The sequence below is a fragment of the Numida meleagris genome, chromosome 2 (assembly GCF_002078875.1).
Source record: "Numida meleagris isolate 19003 breed g44 Domestic line chromosome 2, NumMel1.0, whole genome shotgun sequence".
Taxonomy (NCBI): domain Eukaryota; kingdom Metazoa; phylum Chordata; class Aves; order Galliformes; family Numididae; genus Numida; species Numida meleagris.
In genome coordinates this window covers 61,087,268-61,111,626 of record NC_034410.1, presented here as the reverse complement: position 1 = coordinate 61,111,626, position 24,359 = coordinate 61,087,268, and the positions used below count along the sequence as shown (strand labels likewise).

General features: G+C 42.7%; 3 protein-coding genes across 10 annotated transcripts in view; 2 read left to right on the top strand and 1 right to left on the bottom strand.

Annotated features, from left to right (window-relative positions):
• LOC110394520 (N-acetyllactosaminide beta-1,6-N-acetylglucosaminyl-transferase-like) lies at positions 2,922-13,085 on the top strand. 2 transcript variants are annotated; one of them, XR_002435684.1, is made up of 4 exons: positions 2,922-4,465; positions 9,802-9,837; positions 9,939-10,009; positions 11,007-11,092. XR_002435684.1 is itself a non-coding variant. In XM_021388421.1 (3 exons), the coding sequence occupies exons 1-3, from the start codon at positions 3,391-3,393 to the stop codon at positions 11,195-11,197; spliced, it is 1,359 nt and encodes a 452-aa protein (XP_021244096.1). In that variant the 5' UTR covers positions 3,202-3,390; the 3' UTR covers positions 11,198-13,085. The 2 variants fall into 2 exon arrangements, 1 of the variants encoding a protein (XP_021244096.1); XM_021388421.1 differs by lacking the exon at positions 9,939-10,009 and having other exon boundaries at positions 3,202-4,465; positions 9,802-9,894; positions 11,007-13,085.
• On the top strand, positions 13,302-17,639 carry LOC110393924 (transmembrane protein 14C-like). The gene is made up of 4 exons (XM_021387407.1): positions 13,302-13,486; positions 13,649-13,750; positions 16,317-16,401; positions 16,771-17,639. The coding sequence occupies exons 1-4, from the start codon at positions 13,411-13,413 to the stop codon at positions 16,826-16,828; spliced, it is 321 nt and encodes a 106-aa protein (XP_021243082.1). The 5' UTR covers positions 13,302-13,410; the 3' UTR covers positions 16,829-17,639.
• Positions 20,342-24,359, bottom strand: part of MAK (male germ cell associated kinase) — a 29,754-nt gene continuing 25,736 nt past the window's right edge. For 5 of the 7 annotated variants that reach the window (XM_021387399.1, XM_021387403.1, XM_021387401.1 and 2 more), the window contains 2 exons: positions 22,821-22,952; positions 20,342-21,659 (listed from right to left, as the gene is read on the bottom strand). In XM_021387399.1, coding sequence (XP_021243074.1) covers positions 21,508-21,659; positions 22,821-22,952 — 284 coding nt within the window. In that variant the 3' untranslated portion in view covers positions 20,342-21,507. The remainder of the gene's footprint in view (positions 21,660-22,820; positions 22,953-24,359) is intronic. The other 2 variants (XM_021387402.1, XM_021387404.1) reach the window with 1 other exon arrangement.

Below are 24,359 nucleotides of genomic sequence, written 5' to 3'. Positions count from 1 at the left end.
ATAAAACCAGACTTGCCAATGATAAGCTATGGGATGGCATGCCAAAATGTGAGGGACTGCATGCTAGCGAGATCCTTCAGTCTGCTCTTGAAGTGCTGGGTATGAGGAAAGGAACTTGAAATGTTTCTACACCAGTGCACATAGCATAAGGAAGAAGCAAGAGGAGCCAGAAGCCTTGGCTCAGTCCCAGAGCAGTGACATCATTGGCATAAGCAAAACCTGGCAGGCAGAGGCCTGTAACTAGTATGTCATGATGTACAGCACTGAGCCTGTCAGCAGGGACAGGCAGGGCAGGTGATGCTGGGAGTGGCTGTGTGTGAGGGAGGGGCTGGGCTGTACTGAGCTCGTAGCTGGCAGTTGCATGGTTGGGAGCTTCTGAGCAAACTAAGCAGATATCATTGTGGGAGTCTGCTATAGGCCACCAAACCAGGATGATGACACTGATGAATTATTCATTAAGGAACTAAGATATAGCTCTAGATCAACCACCTGTGACCTTATGGGTGACTTCAGCTTGCCAGGTGCAAGTGGCAATTCCACATTGCTAATACATAGAGGTCCAAGAGATTCCTAGAACATCTTAATGATAACATCTTAATGTTAATGTTAAAAGTGCCATTTCTTTACTAAGGGTGAGCTCTAAGTGTTCATCGCCCCAAAAAGTGGAAATTTCCTCCTGCTTCCTGCTCATCATTTCCTTCTCCCTTTTGTGCTAGGAACCTTGCCAGTTTAGCCCTGAAGAAAAGCAACTTTTTTTCTGAGTAGATAAGTTGAATAGACTCAGTGTAGAATCCAGTCAGCACTGAAATCAGAGCAAGAAAAGAAGGGAGAAATACACTGACATGGGGAAAAAAGCAGAGGAAAATAGGAAGGAGGAGAGAAAGAGAAGCCAGACCTTCCTCTTGAAGTGACAGTAAGACATTAGTCTGGCTGAAAGCACCTTCTACAGTGTCACCTATGTGTATGGTGTGGGATTTGGTATGCCCCCTTACACACAGCACAGCTCTGCTCTTTCACTTCAGCTTTACATGAGAAAACATACACACAAAACACATGAATTTAAAGATCAGTCACTCTTGGAAGAAAAGTGCCTGATATGAAAGCCTTTGCTTTCAGATCTTTGCATGAAACAGGCAGACTGACAGCTGACCTGGAAGGCTCATGCTGGGACCTCCCTTGGTCATGTACATCCCTCCACAGAGTTGGTGAATGGTCACCTCGTATAAGGGAAGCTGGGGGGTTTGTGGGGAAAATGCCAGGCCAGAATTGCTTTTATTCATCATTTCTGCAAGAAACTTGCAGCTGTGAGTATCTGTCCCAGAGAGGGGAAGGAAAAAAGAAAGGCTCCCTACGTCACTTTTCCTCTTATAGCAATGATTGGGATATAATGTAAAGGATGGATAGTTTTATTAGCAAGTAGTGTCTTACACCACTATCAGATTTCAAAAGTACATCTGCACCATCCTGATGGCAAGATTTCAGTCGGAAGCTGAATAGCGGACAGAAAAATAAGGACAGCTGGCATACAGTATGCCTCAGGTAATGGCAGACATGTGGCAGGTAATGCTGTGAGTCAAGCTAAGGGCACACTCAAGGCAGATGGGAGTTCTCTTTGTGCAAGCAAACAGCTATACAAAATTTAAAACCCAGGAACTGGCTAATGTGATTGATTAATGTGTTAGCAATGCTACCCAGATTTTTCTGGTATTATTCTTGCCTCATACCTACAACCAAGGGATGTGAACAAGATGTTCCTCGAGAGCCAACAGCTCTCATTTGGCTCTGGAACTACTGCTGCAGGTAAACTGAAGTGAAAGTTCCACAAATAGACCTACTTTGTTCTTGTGGTTTGTTTGCTGTTGTTTCCATTCCTTTCCTCATATATAATTTATCCCACACCAAGCTTCTCACTACAGCAACTTAATCATTCGAAACAACTTTGGTAACTCTCAATTCCTCCATTGTTTCTAGAGAGAATCTTGGAATGACCTTAGCAGTGCATGCATCATACTAATGTACCATTGTGGTTGAGTTTTGCCTCCCAGAATTGTTTTTTTTTTCTTTACGTTAATGCCCACCCTTCAAAGACAGATGTAGACAGAAAGGCAGAAACTTTTTGTATGATTCCAGTCAGTGACGCTAGTTGAATAAGTGATGTTCTCTAGAAGGAAGTATTTTGTATCTATGTCTGCATCATTACTCATCAATACATTTGATGAGTAATAACTAACACTTGTTCTTTTGTTTGTATTCTCTATTCTTTTAATGAAGTTTCCTGTTTGAGCAAACACTTCTTGTAGAAATGAGGTATAAAAAAGGGATTTTCCTGCAAATGTTATTGAGTCTTATGCCCGCAAAGCTGTTGCAATCTCATAATCAAAACCTTTCTCTGTTGCATGATCTACTTAAGGGAGATGTTGCAACACAATGGCAGCAAATACACCTGCCTTATGGCAGAATTTCCAGAAAAATTATTCTTGTCCTGTATCCTCCATTCAGGTGTTACAGTTTATCACAAAATACATGATTAAAATATGGTTAAGTCTACATGCAGTCTTTAGCCATTGGAATTTAAGTGTTACTTTAAACTTGTGCAATTTTTCTCCTATTGAGGCCACACTGCTTCACAACTGGTCTTTTGCTTTGCACTAAAATACTGCTTAGTGATGACAGGGTAAGGAAGAATATGACTTCAAGAAGGCTTTCTGAAAAGCCACAGCTAATAAATGGACTTGCACACTCCTTTGCCTGATTCCCCAGTATCTTTGTATCTGTCACACACTGGTGTAACAGGCTTCAATAAGCTGCTCCTTGAAAAGCAGGAGCGGATCGAGCACTTTAAGGAAGTGGTTTCATATAAAAGCAAACTCATCTGACCACAATGAAAATTGTGTTGCGTGTGTTGAGAGACAGACCCTGCAGCCAGCTGGCTGCCTGGGCAGCAGCACTGGAAGACACTAGAATCACGCCTGAATGGGTGCTGGAAAAGAGGGCATGTCCTGAACGGCCCTGTAGAGCTCAGCTTCTCTGAGGCAAGACCATGACCCTGACAAGTCCCCAGAATTCATTTATGAGTGAATAAAAGCTCAGAAAAAAACTCCATCAAAACATACTGTCAAATGAAGCTACAGTTATTAGAACTGAGAATGTTTCCTTATTATTCAGGTGCAGCTTAGCTCTTTTATGATAGCCAACAGCCCGACTGCTTGAGCAGACAGCATGTAGTGCCTTAATTCAGACCACTGCCTTGAATGAAGCAGGTTTCAATATGCTTCTGTTCCCCCTGAGTTTAATTTCCTTCTCAACAAGTTCTGAAGTCTGCTGTAAAGCTTGGCAATCTTGAGTTTAATTCCCACCCTCACCAACCAAATTTACTGTTAAAGAACCTAGATGGCACTACAAAGACAGATCTCCACCAACTTCAGTGAGCCGTTAACAGCATTACTGGCCCAGCCCCTCAGGCCTAGCACCTGCCACTTGGCAGCAGTTCCACCCCGCAGGCCCCGGCCCTGCACTCCCCGTGGCAGGGCCGTGCTGTGCCGAGCAGCCATGCGGAGACGTCGGGTGGCAGTGACTCTGATGGTGGCTGTGGTACTGTTGGGTGCCGCCGTGCTGCTGAGGCACTATGGAGGGAGCAGGGCAGCGGGTGGTGGCTCTGCTGAGAGCATGGCACTGGAGCGAGCGTGTGGTGCGCTGCTGGCCGGGCAGGCTCCCAGGATGCAGAATGGGGGACTGCGGCCTGTGCCCAGGGACTCCTCCTGCAGTGAGTACATGTCCCACAGCCGGTACATCACCCGGGTGCTGTCAGCCGAGGAGGCGGCCTTTCCCCTGGCCTACATCATCACCCTGCACAAGGAGTTTGAGACCTTTGAGCGGCTCTTCAGGGCAGTCTACATGCCCCAGAATGTCTACTGCATCCACGTGGATGGCAAGGCACCGGCCGCCTTGCAGCGAGCGGTGCGGCACCTGCTGGGCTGCTTCCCCAATGCCTTCCTCGCCTCTCACACAGAGCGGGTGGTCTATGGTGGTGTGTCCCGCCTGCAGGCCGACCTGCACTGCATGAGGGACCTGGTGGCCTCTGCCGTGCCCTGGCGCTACCTGCTCAATGCCTGCGGGCAGGACTTCCCCTTGAAGACCAATCGGGAGATCATCCAACATCTGAAAGCCTACAAGGGGAAGAACATCACCCCCGGAGTGCTGCCACCAGCACATGTCACTGCACGCACCCACTTCATGCACCGGGAGCAGGGTGGGAGCAATGTCTCAGGGCTGGTCACCCCACAGGTGCGCAAGGCTCCCCCACCACACAACCTGACCCTCTACTTTGGTTCTGCATACATTGCGGTCACCCGGCCCTTTGTAGAGTTTGTGCTGCGGGACCCGCGTGCCATCGACTTACTGGCATGGTCTGAGGACACCTACAGCCCCGATGAGCACTTCTGGGTGACACTCAACAGGATCCCAGGTAGGCTGTGTGGTCCCTCTCTAGGCATCCAGAACCTTGGGATGGTTTTGGTACTAATCTCAGTAAAATAGACCGATGGCACTAACTTGCCATTGCAGAGTGCCAGCTGATCGTGGTGGTCACCACAGCTCTCTTCACCATGGAGGTACTTCTCAGTGATGCTTACCACCAGGTTGTCATCACTCCTGCAGTTTTATATGGAAAAACACTCTGATGGGTGACAGCCTATCTTAGCAACAGTAGCGACAAACTAAGGAAGACATACTGAGCAACCCTGAATTTGTCTTCCTGGAAATTTCTTCACTTGGCCATGCTGTCTTCTGGTGGGAATAGCATCTATAAATGGGCAGAGTGGTGAGTTCAGTGAAGTAACGTGCTTTTCAACTCAGCAGCAGTAGTCCTGTGCTGCAGAGGTACAGGACTGAGTTAGGCTTAGGTTATAGCAGGTTTCACTGATGTTTGAGCTGTCTATGTTAAGGTCTTCCTGATGTCCTTGCAGGGTGAAAATGGACAGTCCTTGCTTTGACGGATGACCCTGTTTTGCCATTTTGACTTTTTAGTCCCATGTGTATTTGCATGTAATATCTTTGTGCTGCAAAAGCCTCTGTAGGGACTTGCGAATTTTCAGATCCAACTTACAGTACAGATACTGCACACTTTTTCTCAAGAAAGAGAGGGTGTGCATTCACCCACCGATGCATCTCATCCCAAGCCTAGAGTGTTTCCCGAACATAAATATCTGGCTTCAAAGTCCAGCAAAAGTTACTATCATTTTCAAAATCATGTTCAAAATGTTTTACAGAATCACCCAAGGTGATTTGTGCACTGTTTTGGGCGGATTTATGAAGTGTGTCTTAACCAGCCTGATGTGCTGGGTGTGGGTACAGAAGGATTTTCTGTACACCAGCCTATAAAGCGCAAGGGAAAAGCTTGGATCAGTTGATGGTGGAGAAGTGTAAGCTCATCTCCTTCCATAAAGAGAGCTGCAAATGAGGAAGCACAAACTGCTTCAGAAAACTATTGAAGACTAACTGACTACCAGCTTGACTTTAATTGACACATTGGTTTGATCCTGGAATTACAGGTACAGTACTTGGAAGTTCAGAGCAAATCAGGCAGCCTTTTATACTGTGGCATTTCCATCTGAATATCAGTTTATGCATGCATTACAGAAATGCAAACGCAGTGGCTCATTTTGTATAAGGTACGGATGTCTTTCTTGATAATACCTGGTAGTTGTGCAAGAAGGAAAGGGAGTGGACTCCCTCTTAGAGCTAGCACATGCAAATCAACTCTCACTGGGATTTGAATGGCAAAAAGAAAAAAAAAAGAGAAAAGGAAAATCTTAGCTAAGAAGCACATTAATTTGTGTCCTCTGATTGAGGCCAGTGTTCAAAACCAGAGCATGTTTTTCCTGCCTCCAAACCTGTGTCTGTGAGAGAAGTGTGCTCAACACAGTGCTGTTCCCAAAAGAGATGCAGCTCGGGGGAGGAGTATGCTTTGCTTCCCAAGTGGTGTTTTGCAGCCACCAGAACTGCACTGGTGGGTTGTGAAGACAGCCACAACTGAGTGGAAAAACGGGTCAGCCCCTCCAGTGCCTTTAATTTCATTTCTTCCCTTGCTGTGTACTTGAAATTCACTTATTTTGCTGCAGGTACTTTCAAATTCCTGTCACATAAATGGGTGATCCAAGCCTAGTGAGGTGAGAGCTGAATAAAAGTAGAGTGAGGAGCTCACACCTGAGTTTATATTAATGCTTACCACCAGCACGACTCTTCAGACAAAATGTTTTATAAAAAAGATCCCAAGAGCAACATCTGAATAGGAAATCAATTGGTAAGGATTTAACAAATGTATAAAGGAAAATGTGGTAAACCCATTTTTTTAAAGTGCTGAGCTACGTTATTCCTTACTCTTTAATTAACTTACAAAAATGCCTAGTTTACTTAATTTGAGAGCTGGTGAATAATGTGAAGTCAGTAATTCTGTATTCCTAGAAGGCAGTGCCTCCCATTGTTTTTGTGGATGTCCCGAGGTTGTTCCTGTTTTGTCAGTCATCTTTCTGCTTTCCCACAGTGTCAGCATTTTCCAAGGTTTATCCTCACACCATGCTTACTGCCAGCTCTTGAGAACAGGTTTCTAATTTGGAACGACAATGCATGTCCCAGGCCGTTTGAAGAGCATATCCCCTGCCATCACTGCTTCTTTTTGTCTTTTATAAAGTGTTGTCTTTACTTGAATGCTTTCTGCAAATGAATAACATCTTCTGAAATTCTGACAAAATTACACTTTGGCATGTTGTTTTATCTTATTTTATTTGATAATAGCCCAGTACGCAAAGAAGGAGAAATAAGATGGTGATGTTTTGGTTATTGCTGTCAGGTATCTCTGTTTATAGAAAACTGCTGCAGTGGTTCTGCTGTTAGATCAAGTGATCTTTTTGCATCTGATAAAGAAGCCAGAATAGTATTTGCAAGCAGCTTTCCTTGGAAAAGCATTTCCAAGGAACATGCTATCCTTGAAAACCCAAAATAGAGCAAGCAAACTGAAATAAAACCCAATAACTGGTGCTTCCCTTTTCTCCCATCAAATCTCTCAAAAACAGAACAACAACAAGAACAAAAAAAAACCCCTTGACATTACGCAGTGCATTTGGGTTCACTTTTGTCCTTCACTGTGCACTCTTCAAGCTCACAGGCGAAACAGTTGTTAGGTTGTAGTAACTGAAGATACTGTGCTTATTGCCACTGGGGAAGGAAAAAAAAAAAACAGAAACTTCCTGTACTTTCTCCTTTAATTTTTACAGAACACCGACACTGGGGTGATGAGCCTTTCAGTTACTGTTTCAGCACTGATCATGGCTTCTTATTTGTTCTCCCACTGCTATTTGAAATTGTGCTTTACGGTGCTGCTACCAAATCACCTCTGTTAGGATTGCAGTTAGCTAGCCAAATGAACCGTCTAGATTAATACACAATTTAAACGACACTATGAAAATTAGAAAGAGGGCTAACTGCTCTTAAAGAAAGAGGTCAAAAGTGTGGATTAAAATGCCTGTTTTATTTTTCCTAAAATTGTATTTGATGGGCACAGGTCCTAAAACTCCTAACCAAGGCTATTATGCATTTTGTTCAAGCTCCAAAAGGCTTGCTGTAAAATGAGGAAAATTTCTGTGTTTTTGGTATACGGAGTCAGTATAAATGATGGCTCATAATGCCAAAATCATATAGATAATTCCATAAAAAGCTTCATGGTTCCCTCCATGCCACCCAGATAATTACTTCCTTTAAAAGGAAAACAGGAAGACACACGAATAAAAGTCTTTGAATATCCCTATTAAAAAACTGGAAGAAAAGCACTTGAAACAGTTTATCTGTTAAAGTAGTTTAACTGTTGCTTTAGTTACAGTTAGATTAATTGCAGTTAATAGATAAACAGAGGTTATTAGTCTTTATGAATGATAATAAGATTGTTGCTACCCAAGAGGTTCCCAGGGGAGGGGCTGCAGCTTCCAGCTGCCTGATAGTGTGTGGGAAGCAGCTGGGGTGATGCAAATCCTCTCCTCCCTGACCAGTGCCACCAGTCAGTGCTGTTACTTCTACTGCATTTGCTAAGGCTCTGGAATTGCAAGTACTCCTCACCAGTAACACTAAACTAACTCTTTGGATTTCAGCAAGTTACTCTTTTCCTCTTGTAGCAGAAATGCTAAGTCATGGCTAGAAACAGTGACTGAGCACCTGGTAGGAAGGCAGGGCCAACCCAGGGGAGCTCAGGTGCAAGCAATGTACCCAAGTGACCAGAAAGGCTGGAGCCAGGATCCACCCCTTCCCAGACCTCATTTAAGGTTTGGCAGTGGAGGTGAGGGTATCTTGCTAGAGATTTGTGCATACCTGAGGCCTTCTGAAGGTAAGCAGTTTCTTTCCTTTATTTCTGTGCCCACAGCTCTTGCATTTGTACAAACCCTCACTTACTGTAGCCTGGGACCTTGCTACCCTGCTGTCATTGCTGTGCTTTCCATTGTGTTACGCTTCTGTTTTCAGCCTCATTAGGAGAATGCAAAAACAGCATCTGTGTTTTTGTACCTGCTGGTGTACTTCTGGCTCCCCAAATATTGCTTCTTCTGCCACTTGGTAACTCAGGTGTAACACTATAGTAATTACTTTCTGGGTAGGAAAGAATAAAACATGTTGAGCTTTTTTTCCAACCAGGCAAATAAATTATGGGCAACTGTTTGTGCTACAGTGAGAAGCTGGTGCTTTTCTAACTTCTTTTAGTGAAGTGGCTTGTGCGCTGGGAACCTTCTGTTGCTGACCTGAATATGATATTGCAGTGCAGATCAGGTGTGGAAGTTTTCCTAGCTGTAACTGCCTGACCAGCTCTTGTGTTTAAAGGCCAAGGCTTCATCCCATGGCAATAGTCTGTTTGTCACAGCCTGGAGTTGAAGGTACTGAGATTCAGTCTGGAGAAGATGAGGCTTAGGGGAGACCTTATCACTCTCTATAACTACCTGAAGGGAGGTTGTAGTGAGCTGGGGGCCGGCCTCTTCTCTCCTGTAACTAGTGACAGGACGAGGGGGAATGGCCTGAAGTTGCACTAGGGAGATTTAGGCTGGACACTAGGAAATACTGGTTTTTTGAAAGAGTGTTCAGATACTGGAACAGGCTGCCCAGGGAGGTGGTTGAGTCACAGTCCCTGGAGGTGTTCAGGAAACATTTAGATATCGTGTTGAGAGACATGGTCTAGTGGGGTTATTGGTGGTAGGTGGATGGTTGGACTGGATGATCTTGTAGGTCTTTTCCAACCTAGCTAATTCTATGATTCCCTTGACTTACAACTGTTGCCTATGCACTGCATATGTGTTGCATGTCTACTCTTCCACAAAAACCAAATGTAGAGTGCTCAGCAGTTCCCCCTTAATTACTTAAAATGGTTGTTGTAAAGGACTTAACGCAAAGATTCCTAAAGTATTTACCACAACTTCATATGATGTTATGTGTCAGTGGCCTGGAGTTCAAACAGCACTGGGAGGGCAGTACTGGTTGTGAAGGTGACGTGACAGCTGTATCATGCATGCAGCATCATACTGAGGATGTTGCAATGAAGGGATTTGATTTCTCAGGTGAAATTATGTCTCTGGGTCCATCATCTTGTTCACGGCATGAAAGCTGCTTTCAGTGAAGAAACTTTACAATGAACTTAGAATCCAGGTGTTGGCTGATGCATACAAATATGCATTTTATCCTAGTTTCATGGAGAGGTCCTAGGGAGCAGATACAAACCTGAACATACAGATGTTCAAAAGATTGCTACCATTATTTTCTGTTACCTAATTGCAGATGTCCCTGGGTCCATGCCCAATGCATCATGGGAAGGTGACCTGAAAGCAGTGAAGTGGATTGATATGGAAGACATCCATGGAGGTTGTCACGGTAATGCATATGTTCTTCCTCACTTCTTCTTGCTGCTCATCTAGGAAAAAACAGTTGACTTCTTCCTGTAGTCCTACATAATACAAGTCAGATCTTAAACAGCAGTTCATCAGAGGTAAGGCATTGTTGAAAGGATCTTCCTCTCTTCTTAGGTGGAGAATGACAGTAGCCACATAAAATAAGCAGCAAGAAAGCTGGAACAGTTACTTCTTCGTCAGGAATTCTTATAGAATACTTCCTCCTTGGAAGGGAGGATATTTGGCAATGCTTAAAGTTCGTAAGAGTTAGCTGACTGTTTCTTGTAGGTGTTGGGGGATCATCTTGTGGGTGGAAGGGAATAGCCCATGTATAGTTGTAACTCACTGTATGGGGACACAGAACAACTAATGCAGGCAGTGATGCCTGCTGGAGCCATAGTGGGTAAGGAACCTCAGGAACTGCAAGCTGACAATGTTTGAATATTGTGTTTTCCTGTTTCATATTGGTTCATGACATAACATTAGCAAGATGTAATCTCCATGGCACACTCAATTTTTTGGTTGCTGATTTGTATTTTGTGTGATGCTACTACTTGTGACATACAAAAGTGGGAGGAAAATGGAATACCAATTTTATTTCATGAACTTTTCCTCCATTGTTTGTGTGGAGGAGGGGGGGGGAAAATAATTTCAGTCAGCTTAAACTGCAGCGGTTTCACATGATCATGACTACACCAGAATAAGTGATGTTGCACCAGTATCAACCCAAATTATTTAGTGGAAAATCTTGCTTAAGTAAAAGGATCAGTTCCTTTTCACTGACAGAAGGAAATTCTCCTTCTTGCTGTGTCTCAGCCCTGTCTTAGAGTCTCAAGCAATAAAACTTCTTGTCTATCTCCTTACTTGGGAATTATGCTTACTACTTATTCATAAGTAACTTCCTTCATTTCATACTGTTGTTCATACTTATTCACACTGTGTGACCAGTAAGCCTTTTAGGATGTTGTGCAGATCATTTATAGTGGCTTTGCAGATAGAATTTATCCAAAGAAAGCTTTGGATCCTTAAGCATGCCTGTAGAAAGAAAACTGGGTTCTGATATTTCTTTTTTTTTTTTTCTTTTTAATTTGGCAGGCCATTATGTCAGAGGCATTTGTGTATATGGAACAGGTGACCTCAAGTGGCTTTTTAACTCCACCTGTATGTTTGCAAATAAGTTTGAGCTCAGGACATACCCGTTGACTGTGGAGTGCCTGGAACTGAGACATCGAAAGAAGACCTTGGCACAGAGTGAGGTTCAGGTGGAACCAAGCTGGTATTTCTAGCTACCAAAAACCCAGGATACATCAACAAAAGTGGTCAGAATTGCAGCAAAAATCTAATTTCTGCTTCTCTGGAAGGACACATTCATCCAACAGGTTTCTTTAGGATGTGCAGTAGATGCAGCTCAGGTCAGCTTGTGTCACTCTGTCTGCAAATCTAAGTTTTTACTTAACATTCAGTGGCCAAAAGGTGAGAGATCCAAAAAGAAGCAGTAGGGTACAGCTCCTTTTGCAGCTGCCCTGTTGGCACATCTGCTATTTTAATGGCCTGTTGTCCAGCCCTAACTTCAGTCTTGCTACACTGAAATTGTTACCTGTTTCTATAAAAATGTATATAGAATCAGGCATCCCTGGGACTTCTCATACCTCAAAGACAAGCAGTGCACATTGGCAAGCAGAAAGGTAACAAGCCACAGTGAGCAAGACTTCAAAAACAAGAACACAATTGGTGGCCATACATGCAGGTGTTTTTTAGCCAAAGATATGGAAGTTTAGTGCACCAGAAAAGTACTGGAAATGGAAGAAAGATGCTGCGCTGCCCTGGTCTTGCCTGTTCTTTAAATATCTGTTGGTTCAAGGTTTCTAAGAGAATACAGCACCTTTTGCTATATGAATGGTTGTGGATAGAAAGATCTTGATAGGCTTTCGGGCACAAGAGCTCTTTATGAAAAAGAAAGGCTTACTTATTTGTTGTACTTGGCCAACTAATAGAGCTAGAAAATGAGATAGATACATCTCTGCACACAGATTTTGGCCTACCAGTGTCCTCAGATCATTGCATGGAAGGACCCAAAGTGGGGAAGGCAGTGGAAAGAGATGTCAGGACTGAAAGATCAGTAATAGAGCTCTGGCAGTAACTCTGTGATTTTTTTGTGTCATGTTTTGACATGGTTTGAGCCGCCTTACTGAGTTTACTTCCTTTGAGTGGTTAATACATATACTTAATGTTGAGTTTCACGGCTTCACAGCCCTATTTTTGTTTCCAATAACAGCCACTAGAGGGAGGCAGCCGAGTAGCTGAGCTGATATTCCTTCCCTAGTCTACCTAACCCTCCAGCACGCATAGTCTCAGCAGACTAGGAATGTGGCAGAGAAAAATCAGCATTCAGGAATATTTTAGCATGGCCAGCAGAAAGTAAGAGGTATCGGTCATTTTTTTTTTTTTAAACAAAACTGAATGGTTCTTCCTGCAGTGATGACAGGCTGTGTTTCTGGGGTATTTTAGCAGTGCTGTTGAATGACCCAGCCAGCAGCAATAGGGCAGCATAAACTGCGAGTGAGCTCTCCTGCTCTGCACAAGAAAGGGCGGCTCATGTGGTAGGTCTTGAACAGCAGCAGGTTAACTACCAACTTCATTAAGCCACTGCTAATGTCAGTGTCCTTTAACAAGCTGTATTGCAAACTGCAGTAGTTGAGGAATGACAGTGCATCATATTCAGATGTCTGCAGCAGGATGTGCTTTGGGCAGCTTGTTCTGCGCTTCTGTCACGCTTGGTAGTGCAGTTTTCTGCAGGGAGATGGGGAGTTTAGAGCAGAACTTGGGTGGAAATCCTCTTGTGGAGGGCAGGAGAGGGCTTGATGCTATGATGGCAGATGAAAAGATAAGTATGCCAGGGAGAGTGATTATTTTAAAGACAGAGCTTTAAGGTGCCCAGCTAGGAGCTCTGGAGCCAACCCCCTCAACTTGTACCCACAGACATAAAGGGGCATTGTAGCCTGAGCAAATACAGATATTTCAGTGCTGGGTTGCATTCTTTGTTATAATAAGAACCCAGAAAAACATTGCAGGTGTTATTCTGCAGGAAGACCCCTGTTCCTGACCTGCTGCCGTTTACAGTGTTGCTTCCTTTCTTAACGAATGTTATAAATAAACCCTTTTGTTTCCACTGTGCGACTGATTTTTTTTTTTTTTGGGGGGGGGGGGGGGGGCAGCGCCGGCTGCCTCCTCAGCTTTCGCACTTCTTAAGGAGAAGAAAAGAAGGAAGAAGAAAAACTTGTGGCAGCCAAGAACTACGCCTATCTATCAGCGCCGCCCGCGGGCTCGGCTGCCACAGCGCCTGCGGCGCCACGGCCTGCGGCGGCGGTGGTGAGCTGCCCGCCCGCGGCCGGAACTGCGGGTAAGCTTCGCTCCGCCCCCGCGGCACGCCGGGAAGCGCGGCGGCAAGGTCAGAGCGGGCCGCTCGCCGGCGGCCGGCAGAAGGGCGGAGGCGCCGCAGATGGAGTACGACTGGGTCGGCTTCGGGTACGCGGCGCTGGTGGCCTCCGGGGGCATCATCGGCTACGCCAGGGCAGGTAGGGTCGCTGTCAGCGCTGGGGGGGGGGGGGGGGTTCTGCCTTTTAGAAGGGCTGGCTGGGTGGCCGCGTGGTGAGCTGATGGGGACAGAGGGCTCCAAGGTATCTTGCTGATTGAAAAATAAATACCCGTTGTGATTTATATTGTTTTCTTTCTTGAAGGCAGCGTCCCGTCCCTTGCTGCCGGCCTTCTCTTTGGTGGCCTGGCAGGGCTGGGTGCCTACCAGCAGTCTAAAGACCCAAAGAATGTGTGGCTTTCTCTCGGTAAGCGCTTGGCACTCGAGTATTGAACCTGACTGCCGGCACTGTGAACGGGCACAGTTTGTCTAACACGTTCCAGCTAGTTTGTGTCCCTTTATTTATACTAGTTCTTTTAATCAAGGGAGGCTGTTCTATTGGCTGTTCTGTTAATCAAAGGGTTCGTTCTAACAGGGCAAATGCCTTCTTTTTGGCCCAGAGGGTCACCTGGGTTCCTGTTGGGTAGAGCGGGGAGGCACCTTGGGGAGTGGATGGCTTCACGGGAAGCTTAGAGCTGAACTCCCAGACAAGAAGTTGCCTTTGACTTTCCTGTTTAGTTTGTTCTTTACAGTTCTCTCATTCAAATAACTAGACCTGGAGGAAAGACCTTGTTGGCAACAGTTGTTGTTTTGGGATGAGTCATTCCACCAGATCTCAGGAATGCCACCCTAGTGACAGGTGGCAAAAATGCTGCACGGGCTGTTCAGTTTGTTTTTTCATTTTGGAAAATTAGACCATACCTGCAGGTTTCTGTTGCTTTAGAAAACATCTCCAGACACTCACATTTTTCCTCTCCTTTTCCTTTCACTTTTCCTTTTTCTTCTCCTCCCTTTGACCCTTTAATCTCTCCTTTCCACTTCTTCCCCTTCTGTTCTTTTCCCTTCTTTATCCCTCCCCTCCTCTCCTCTTCCCTATCCCTTTCTTTCCCCATCCCTTCTCCATCTCCTCCTTGCACAGGGTCAGTTAAATCCCTTCCCAATCTCATTTTCCCCCTTTTCTTCTTGTTTCCTGTTCTTTGCTGCTGTGGTATTGCAACATCTGGGTTTTCTAAAGCTATTCTCATCTGGCCTCTCCTGAAAGTGTCCATGGGCAATACTGTGGGTGTGACAGTGTGGAACATCAGCCTAGCACAGGGTCAAGCTTGCTAGTGAGGGTGGTGAAGCACTGGAACAAGTTGCTTAGTGATGTGGTTGATGCCCTGTCCCTGGAGACTTTCAAGGTGAGGCTGTATAAGGCCCTGTGCAACCTGATCTAGCTTAATGTCCCTGTTCATTGCAGGGGAGTTGGACTAGATGGCCCTCAGAGGTCCCTTTCAACTATAAGGATTTTATGTTTTAATGTATGCTGTGGAAGAAAGTCTAAAATCTGCAAAAGAAAAGAGGGAATGAACTGTTCTCTATTGCTTGTCCCATCTCTGATTACAGTAGGTGGGACAAGAAACTGTGGTCTTAGCTTGCAGCAAACCTTTCAAGTGAAGCAAAAGGATAAAATGATAGTGGGAAGTGTTGGGAAGCACTGGAAGAGATCATGTGAACCTGAGGGAACTCCCATCACTGTGGCACTTCAGTAACTAGTCAGGCCAGTGCCTGTGAGGAATTGGTCTCAACTTTGTACACAAGGTTGGCCTCTTGACCTCTTGCAGCTCTGTAACCACATCAACGTTGTTAGCATTCAGATATTATAGGGAGGTTACGGCTATTTTCAAACAACAGGACTTGATCATGCAGTGTGCTGAAGGGCTTTATGGGATCCCTGGCAAATACTGCAGAGGACCAAACTATGTGGTCAGTAAAAAATGAGGTGCAACACACAGCTCAATGTGAAGCACAGCTTCTACTTGTGCACTCTCTCTTCCAGTGTAGTGTGTAGTAGGAATGGCTGTGCATCTTCTGCACTAGTTTTCAGGCAATGTAGTGAGAGAAAGATAAGTTGCTTCTGTACTTCCTGATTTTTTTGGATGTAGGCATAGTGGGCCTCTTGAAGACAGCATGCTGTCCTAGCCTAGTGTAATTCCTTATTCATCTATTCTATTTTATAAGGGCAGGTAGTGACAGAATGAGGGGAAATGGTTTTCACCTGGAATAGGGTAGATTTAGACTAGATAGCAGGAAGAAATTCTTTTCTGTGAGGTTGGTGAGACGCTGGGACAGGTTGTCCAGAGAGGTTGTGGATGGCCCCTCCCTGGAAGCATTCAAGGCCAGGCTGGGTGGGGCTTTGATCTAGAGGGAGGTGTCCCTGCCTATTGCAGGGAGATGGAACTAGATGATTTTAGAGGTCCCTTCCAACCCAAACCATTCTGTGGTCATTGCATGATTCTTTTTCTCCACAACCTCCTGTGATTTGCTGTTGTGGCTCCAGCTGAGCTTTAGATTGCTCAAACTACATCGAATGGGAAATGTAATAATATTTGTCTCCTGCATAGTCATCTTTATCACCACCCTAGCTTTCTGACAGTTTTTAGGCTATCTGTATTCAAGGAAATAAATAATTATTCTTCTTGTGCAAATAAACAGAAATTGAGGGAGTGTTAGTGATTTGCACAGAGCAATGGAGGCTATGGGTGATTAGGCAGCATTCTTAGCTCATTAGATCTACTCACTTGTAACGAACAGTGGAGCATGCTTACCAAAGCTGCCGTAAAGCCTACAGCTGCTCTACTATTGAACAAAAATAAGTAAAATATTTGCTTTCTGGGAGGAGGAGGGACATATAGGCCCATTGGTACTGATAAGTGTAACGGCATTGTAGTGCTGCACTGGTGCTTCAGACCCACTTCCCTGAAACCATTCTGACTGGGCTTCTCTGTTATCAGTGGCGTCTGGAACCTTGTCTGCTGTCATGGGGATGAGATTTTACAACTCCAGAAAAGCAATGCCTGGGCTCATTGCTGGTGCGAGGTAGTCACATCTTCTGTTCTTCTCTGTATTTTGAATAAGTGTTTTAATTTATAGTGATTATATTGTGTTCAAGAAACATTTAGATGTTGTACTGAGGGATGTGGTTTATTGGGAAAATATTGGTGGTAGGTGGGTGGTTGGACTTAAATGATCGTGGAGGTGTTTTCCAACCTTGGTGATTCTATGATATGTTTTCTAAATGTTATGTGGTAAGTTCTGTGAAAACTGAAATGACTGTTGTAGTCTAGTTAAATGAATCATATTAATATTTTCTTCCATGTTGTTCTTTGAGATTTTTTCCCCCTTCCTTCTATTTTTTTTTTCCTTCTTTCTTCATTCCTTTCTTTTAACAAATATTCTGTTCAACAGTTTACTGATGGTTGGACGACTTGGGCTGCAGATCATGGAAAAGCCACTTGAGCCATAAGTGTACATCAAGCCTCTTGAAGATACATGATTAAGAAGCCTGAAAATGCCACTGCCTGAATGCACTATACAAAAAATGTAACAGACGCTGCTGCCTGTGCACTGTTTTTCATATCCTTATGCCTATGGGTTATGTCTTTAAATGAGAGAAATTGAGAGCCCTTATTATGTCTTCTGAAGTGGTATGTCTCAACAGCTGCACTGTGAAGCAGGAAAATGAGTATAGTATTAGTTCAGCTTCTGGTCCTGCAGTTTACTGTAAGCAAGGGCCTCTTAACCCTTGCGTGCAGACAGTTGCAGGAATGAAGCTTAAATATATATATATGGACTTGTCCTTCTAAAACCCGTTAGACTGCGGAAACAACGGGATACAAGTTGGACTAGATGATCTTGGAGGTCTTTACCAACATAAGTGATCCTAAATTGTCAATTTATCATTAGTATTTCCTTTAACAAATGTGTTTTTTCTGTCAACTTTTCCTTCCCACTTCCCTGCTGCCTTATCTGGTCATCACGTTTGTCAATCAGGGACTTTGTTCTGCTAGCACCGTTTTAGAACCTCGGCCTAAAAACACAATCCTGGAGCAGGGGGTTGAGTTTCTACTGTAATGCAATGAAAGTAAATCTATTACTTAAAATTATTTATAAGGAAAAGTGCCCAACTAAATGTAATTAATTTCACTTTTATGGACTATTATTTGTAATAAAAATATGCTTCATTAGGTAATGCTGAATTGCAGTCATAGCATTTGTGTTTAATGAGAATTAAAATGTTACTTTAAATAAACCAGCCAACAAATTATTATTACAAACTTGCATTCTACACAACTATTTTTTTCTTTAATCATTCATCTGGACTGATGCATTTCGTGCCTTGTCTTTAGGATGCCTGGATATATCTGTGAACATGAATAGCTTAAGTTAGCCCTGTTCCATTCCCTGGACACAGGAACTCATAAGTCTAAAAATTACATGAACTGGGGAGAGGGGTGCCAGCAAAAGCAGCACACCGCCTATATATAAAGGCAAGTATTACATTAAAAAATAATTTTTATTTTTCTGAGAGAGATCTTCTATTTCAGATTTGAAAGACTCAAAGTTTATTTAAAGACTAAAGGGCTCAGATGTTTCCCTGAGAAGTGCTCTGTTGCCTGAACTCATTCTAAATATAAACTTATGATGCAGAAATAATCCTGGGAGCTACACATGGATGGTAATGTATCCCTTTTCTGGTTTGGCTTACCTTATGTCTGTATCCATACAGGACCTGAGCTTTGCTTTCTTCAGCCTTTCTTTGGTGGCTGATACTGTGAGAGATTGAAGCAGGGAGGTTGATCTTTTGGATTAGTGAAGCTCTGGAGCCTCATTTGCTCAGAGTCCTCTAAATATCTGGCCAGTACCTCAGCAGGAGTGTGACATCTTGTGGCTTCTTTCTTTCTTTCTTTCTTTTTTTTTTTAATTTTCCCTCCCTTTTTTCCTTCTCTCCTTGTTAGATAACTTTAGTCTCTGGACATGGATTGGGAAAAGCATCTGTCAGGGAGTAGCAGGTTTCGTCACAGGAGAAATTGATTTGGGAGTCAACAGTTTCATCAGAACAGGCAGGACATTAACCTCACTGAGAACCTCATGGTCCCATGCTACCTGAGGAGGAAACACAGGTCAAGTCCAGTGGCAGTATCTGAGGGCTGCTGACAGTGTGACGTCCCCCTGATGAGGCAGGGTTGGAGGTAAGCCACAAAGTCAGTCAGCAGGGATGCGGCTGGCCACAGGCAGAGCTGTGCCAAGGACCAAGGGCAGTGGTTCTGGCTGCACTGCATCTATGGAACCAGGTTGCCAACAGCCTGGTCCCATGCCACACAACCTGGGTTACTGCTGGCCTTGAGCACAGGTAGTGAGAGCTTCGGGGGAAGCTGCTGGTGGTCCTGGCAGCACCTTTGTAGAGTTCTTTCATGTTCAGTCTGGAGCATCTGTATTTACTTCTGCTTCCCTCTGTAGAAACCTGCTGGGGGTGTGGAACGTGTAGGATAGCAGATGGCTTCTTTGTCAGTCATCCTTGTAAGTGTCTAATAATTCCAGGCTCTTGACCCAGTGATGGTGATCAGGTTGTTTGAATGCGTTTGCTGTAGCTTGAGAAGGTTAGTAAGTGATGCATTGGCATTTAAAACACAATTCTTAATTCACAAAACTACTATATGAGTTACATGCATCTTCATATGGCTTTTGAGCCAGTTGTCTTCAGTGGAAGGAAGATGCAAATACACATGCATCTTTTACAATAGATTGATGACAGCAAAATCCAGCAGTTTTTTAAGTGTATAATACTGGTCTCAAGTCAGGTAACTTGTAAGTTTGTGCTGCAGTTTTACTTCAATAAAGGCAACAAAGGCAATGGAAAGTAGGGATTTAGACTGGTAAGCTTTTTCACTTGTGGACCAAAGCGTTATGCCTTGCTGCTGTTTCATGAGCTTTGGAAAGTAGTAGCTTTAATTGAGAACTGCTGCTAGAACTCTTTATTACCAGTTTTCACCTTCAGCAGAAACAGCAGTAATCCAAACAAAGGGAGGAGAGAAAAGCTGGAGACTTGTGTACTTTTCATCCATTTAAAACTGCATAAGCATTAGGTGGCACTCCTGCACTGATGGTGTGTATCAGTGAATCAGAGTTAAAATGACTGCACAAAGCCTCCTCGTGTCTTACTACTGTTTTGGCTTGCTGGTTGTGAGAAGCATTTCTTAACTCTGGTCATGCTTTGATTATGGACAGGTCAAGGCTGTTACAGTTACATCAAAATAGTTTCAACGTTCACTAGCATATTGTAAGGACAGGGTGTTTCTTCTAGCTGTATTTAGTACTGCCTTTCTCTGCTCTAGGTGACTTAGCGAGCTATGGACACATTATTAATTGCTTGACTGGTGTGATCTTTGTTAAGTTACTGGCATCTTGTACCAGAGGTGAGTGATTAATTTATCCTGGTTTTTATTAGTAAAACCAGTGCATTTATGAACTGGAAATGGTTTAGAAAGTGTGAGGGTGGTCTTCATTGCTGTAGCCAGTTACAGATATATTCTACAGCTACATTAAGATATGTTTAAATAGCATATGAATATCTTAGTACTAATGGAATGACAGGTACCTGAGACAAATAGTAAATGAAGTTTCTAGCATGTTATTAACTAGATATCCTTATCCCTATATATCTTTTCCAGTGTTAAAGTAGTACTTTCTTTTGGTGATTTTTGTTTTTGATACTACTGCTTCAGTTTAAATTGACTTCCAGTAGGCTATGTAGCCCAAGTATTATGGCACATTAAGTCAGCAACAGGAATTGAAAACTTCATATGCAGATAGAAAAATCATACAAATACTTTTCTTTCTACAGTGCCTAAAGTAATCATTATCAGCTTCACATCTTTAAAAAACATACTCATTTTATATTAAACCTGCCATTTTAAAATACAACTAAGAAGTCCAAAACATCTATTCTAAATGCAGCTGTGAACAGAAGTAGCCTAGATCAACATTAAAGAAATATATTTATTGTATATTGGAAGAGCCTTTGCAAGATATTACTGTAAAACTTAGCATAGATGCCAAGGAAAGTACAACATGAGCATATAAACATTGAGGTATTGCATTATTAAAGCTTGTATGTGTTCTCAGGGACTTAAGCTGGCCTTAAAAATCTAAAATGGAAAGTAATCTCTTTGAAAAGCAGCTTTATTTCCTCCCTCACATAATTCATTGGACTGCTCTGAGTTATGGAGAAGTCTGTAGTCTAGTGTCATCACTCAGTAAGATGTTTACCAATCACTTACGTATTTTTGGCTAATCCACCATTAGAACAGCTGACAAGACTGCAGTTATTTGGATTCCTTAACACATCACTGTGATATACCTTTGACAAGGGAGATGTGAATCTCCACAAATCTTCAAGTGAAAATGGTCATACTCTAATTTTAAGCTTCACTACAGCTCACTGAGGTAAGCAAGTACTGAATGCTGCACTTAGCTGTTTTCCGGTGTTGCTACTGGCACACATTTGAATCTTCCATGTGCAATATTTGTCAGCGTATTGCTTATGTCCAGCTACAAGGAGTTCTCACTGCTATTACGAACACTTACACATTACAGACCCTGAGCAACTCTTCAGGTATGAATGAATTCTAAAATCCTTGTAGGATGCTGGTGTTCTTCACAAAGCTCAGTCTGTGCTTTCACTTTCATGTTTCCAGGAAGGAAGCAGTGTATTGGCCAGGAGCCTGGTGCTGCTCTGCTTTAGCCTCACTTCTAGCTGCTTGTGTACATGAAAGCAGATTATGCCAATGGCGGACTTTGAATAGGGCAAACAGCTAGAGCAGTTGTTCTTAAGAGTATGCTGATAGGAAGTCATCCATAGAAAAATACCAAGTGAAATCTACTTCTCTTTACTTTTAAATACACAGTAGATTTGGCAAGATGTGTTATGCAATACTTCATGAAATCCTACATTATAGCCAGTATTTTAAATAGCATTCTGTGATTTTTTTTTTTTGTCCATAGGTAGTAGAACATAAGGGTGGTTGGTTTTTTCATCTTTACTATTGCATAGTCTTAGGAAAGATTAGAGCAAATAGGCATTTCAGGCTTCCAGCGCAGGAGAACTGAACAGAGCTCACATGATACCCGCATAGGATGGTGTTTTTATCTGTGTCCTCCATATTTAGCCATCCAGTCTGTTCTTCCATGCACTGGCTGAACTGTTGGTGCATGAGTTAAAATACTCATGTTTTTTGCTGAATTGTAAGTAGGACCTGCTAACTGAGCACGAGCAGCTTTGGTTTTCCAGGAATAATCTGCAAGGAACAAGAACTCAGAATTAATGATAACTAAAGAAGTATTTTACTACTTCACAGATGTGAATGAGAGTTGAAAGATGACTTGGGGTACTCAGGGATGTTAACACAGCAGCATAGTTTGGTCTCTGATATCCTGTATATCTTTGCTTTCAGAGAAGGCTAACGTTTCCTAGAGTTTGCATATCTTACTAGTAATTCTCACCTACTGGATACCTGCTTTGCAACAATTCCCCTAGAAAATACTGAGACAGTTGTGGAGGTTTTTACTGAATTTCAATCTCCTATCACAAAACTGCTATAGAAAGGAAGTGTTCTTTCTTCTTTATCTTAAATACTTGAATATTTATTCAATATACAATAACATCAGTAAACTCATCTTGTTTGGCTTTTACCTTCTATAATCTAGCAGTGTTTACATTTTCACTCCAGAAAACACTCCTTTTGTATTTCATGGCTAGCAGAGTACTGTCAGCTACTGGGATGACACTCAGACTTACATAGCTAACACAGTGGGATGAAGACAGTGAAAACTTGTCCTAAATGACCACTACCGAAGCTGCAGAACAACTAGATAGGGCTAGTAAAGAAGAGAGCAATTCATTTTAATACAGTGCTTGCGCTATATCTGTAACATTATTTGTGAATTTGCTGAGTCACCTGAGGGAGGTATTTATTTTTGGAAATTGTTGAGCCTGCTATAGGCATGGTTCAACATTATTAAATTGCGTTAAATGGCATTATACTTAAGATTCAGACAGGACTGCCACATGCTTCATGAAAGTCTGTCAAGAAAATGCCTCCAATCCATTTAAATACGATTTTTTTTTTGGTTTAAACCTGAATGTATCTACTTACTGGTGACTGTAGTATCTCCTACTAGCTATGTAACTTCCAGCTCTAAAGCTGGAATAATAGAAGGTTTGCATATTTGTTTTCTCTTTTACTTAAGATGTAATAGTAGCAGTTGCTTCTCTGGGTATTGTGACTGCATGTAGATACTTGCATTCAATTCACTAGTGTTAAGAAAAAGATATACCAAATAATTTCATTTACAAAACTTGGAAGGAAAACCTTATTAAGGGCTAATAAATGTTAATTTCCCATTCTTCCTAAAATATTTATCTTTTTCTTACATGTGTATGTTAAGATGTTTCATACCTGATATGGATGGACCAATAGGAGCTAGCTGTATCCGTTGCCCAGCTGATCCAACTTCTTTCTTATGAAAGGAAGGGATGTATCCTCCTGATGGGTTGTAAGCAGCACCTCCCACAAAGTCAGAATTTCCTGCTGATATTAGAGGAAGTTTCAGTATTTTCAGTTGCATTCATAAAATCTGAATTTTGTAGTCACTTCAGAACATATTTGCATGATCACAAGAATGAGTGTTATTTTTCCCCAGTGCTTGTCTGTTGGGAAGAAGTATATATTCTCTTACTTGTATCTTAGTTGGACCTTTCCATGTGCCTGACAAACTCTACAAGTGTATACTCTAGTACATCTGATTCTACAGTGCAGCAGGACTGAAGACAGCAGAGCAGTATGACCAGTTCATTAACACTTTCATTAAACTTAGTTGACAGAGCAAGAGTTTATATTGAGTTTTAGAGCAAGACAGGATCTTACCTTTTATTTACAGGAAGCAGGTTTAAGCACTTCAGTATTTGAAAATTAGCACACAACAGTACTCATGAGCTCAACACACTTCATGTAAATTTAAAATGGAACCAAAACTCTTCTCTTTCAGTAAGCAGTGCACCACTTGAAGTTGACTTAGCTAGTGCCATGGTTAAAGGCTGGCTACAGAAGTGAGACCTAGTTACCCTCTCTTTTGAAGCCTGATGATAATTTTATTGTGCCTTAGAGAAAGATTGGGACCAAAGCCAAGAAGTGTTGCCCATGTCCCCAAAGTCCTGTCAACATCTGGGTCTCTCTGGCTTCCCTTTCTACAACTGATGCCCATCTCCAGTTGAGTAAAGGATGACAGAAGTCCTGATGAAAAATAAAACTTTATTCGAGTACTTTATTAACTTTCTTATATAGTAGTAAGTTCTTCTCTTTCACAATTTTGCCTGAAAAACAAAAGCAACAGTTTTAGTGTTACATTCTCTTGTCTCTGCACGCACACACCCCCCTATTCCCTCCCTTTCTAATCTTTTCGCTGGGAATGTTTCACAAAGTATTCTGAGAGCTCAGTACTGTATCTTAAAGTTTTGAGGTCTAAAAATAAGAACATGGTAGGCCTTAATATAACCTCAAAATGACTTGTTCTGCATGTTTCTTATCTACAGCTTTACAAAGCTGCTTGTCAAAAGTCATTCAACTTTTTTTTTTTTTTTAATTCCTCTTACCTCTTCTTACATGAGGTCTTTATGAGCTCTTCTGCAGAAAATAGAAAAGCACAGCCTGGGTGAAACTGAGAGGTCTGAAGGAACCTTTTTCTTGGATAGAAGAAAAATAAGAAATTCAGTGCAAAGTAATAACTACTAATATTAAAAAACACATTGAGAGGTAGACGGTAGGTTGTTCCTTACCTCTGATAACTGGTATGAAAATCAGAGGTTCTTGCTGTAGAAGTGTTCATCCATCAGTCATTGAGGTCTGGCAGCAGATGTATAAGCTAACATGGCTATGGTGTAAGTGTGGCCTGGGCAGTATACCTCCGCACATGCCTGATTCTTCTCAAGGGATGAAGCC

Coding starts and splice junctions, on each gene's coding strand:
- LOC110393924 (XM_021387407.1), top strand. CDS start 13,411: ATGGAGTACGACTGGGTCGGCTTCGGGTACGCGGCGCTGGTGGCCTCC. Junction 13,487..13,648: donor CATCGGCTACGCCAGGGCAG/GTAGGGTCGCTG, acceptor TCTTTCTTGAAG/GCAGCGTCCCGTCCCTTGCT. Junction 16,402..16,770: donor GGGCTCATTGCTGGTGCGAG/GTAGTCACATCT, acceptor TCTGTTCAACAG/TTTACTGATGGTTGGACGAC.
- LOC110394520 (XM_021388421.1), top strand. CDS start 3,391: ATGGCACTACAAAGACAGATCTCCACCAACTTCAGTGAGCCGTTAACA. Junction 4,466..9,801: donor GACACTCAACAGGATCCCAG/GTAGGCTGTGTG, acceptor ACCTAATTGCAG/ATGTCCCTGGGTCCATGCCC. Junction 9,895..11,006: donor CATCCATGGAGGTTGTCACG/GTAATGCATATG, acceptor TTAATTTGGCAG/GCCATTATGTCAGAGGCATT.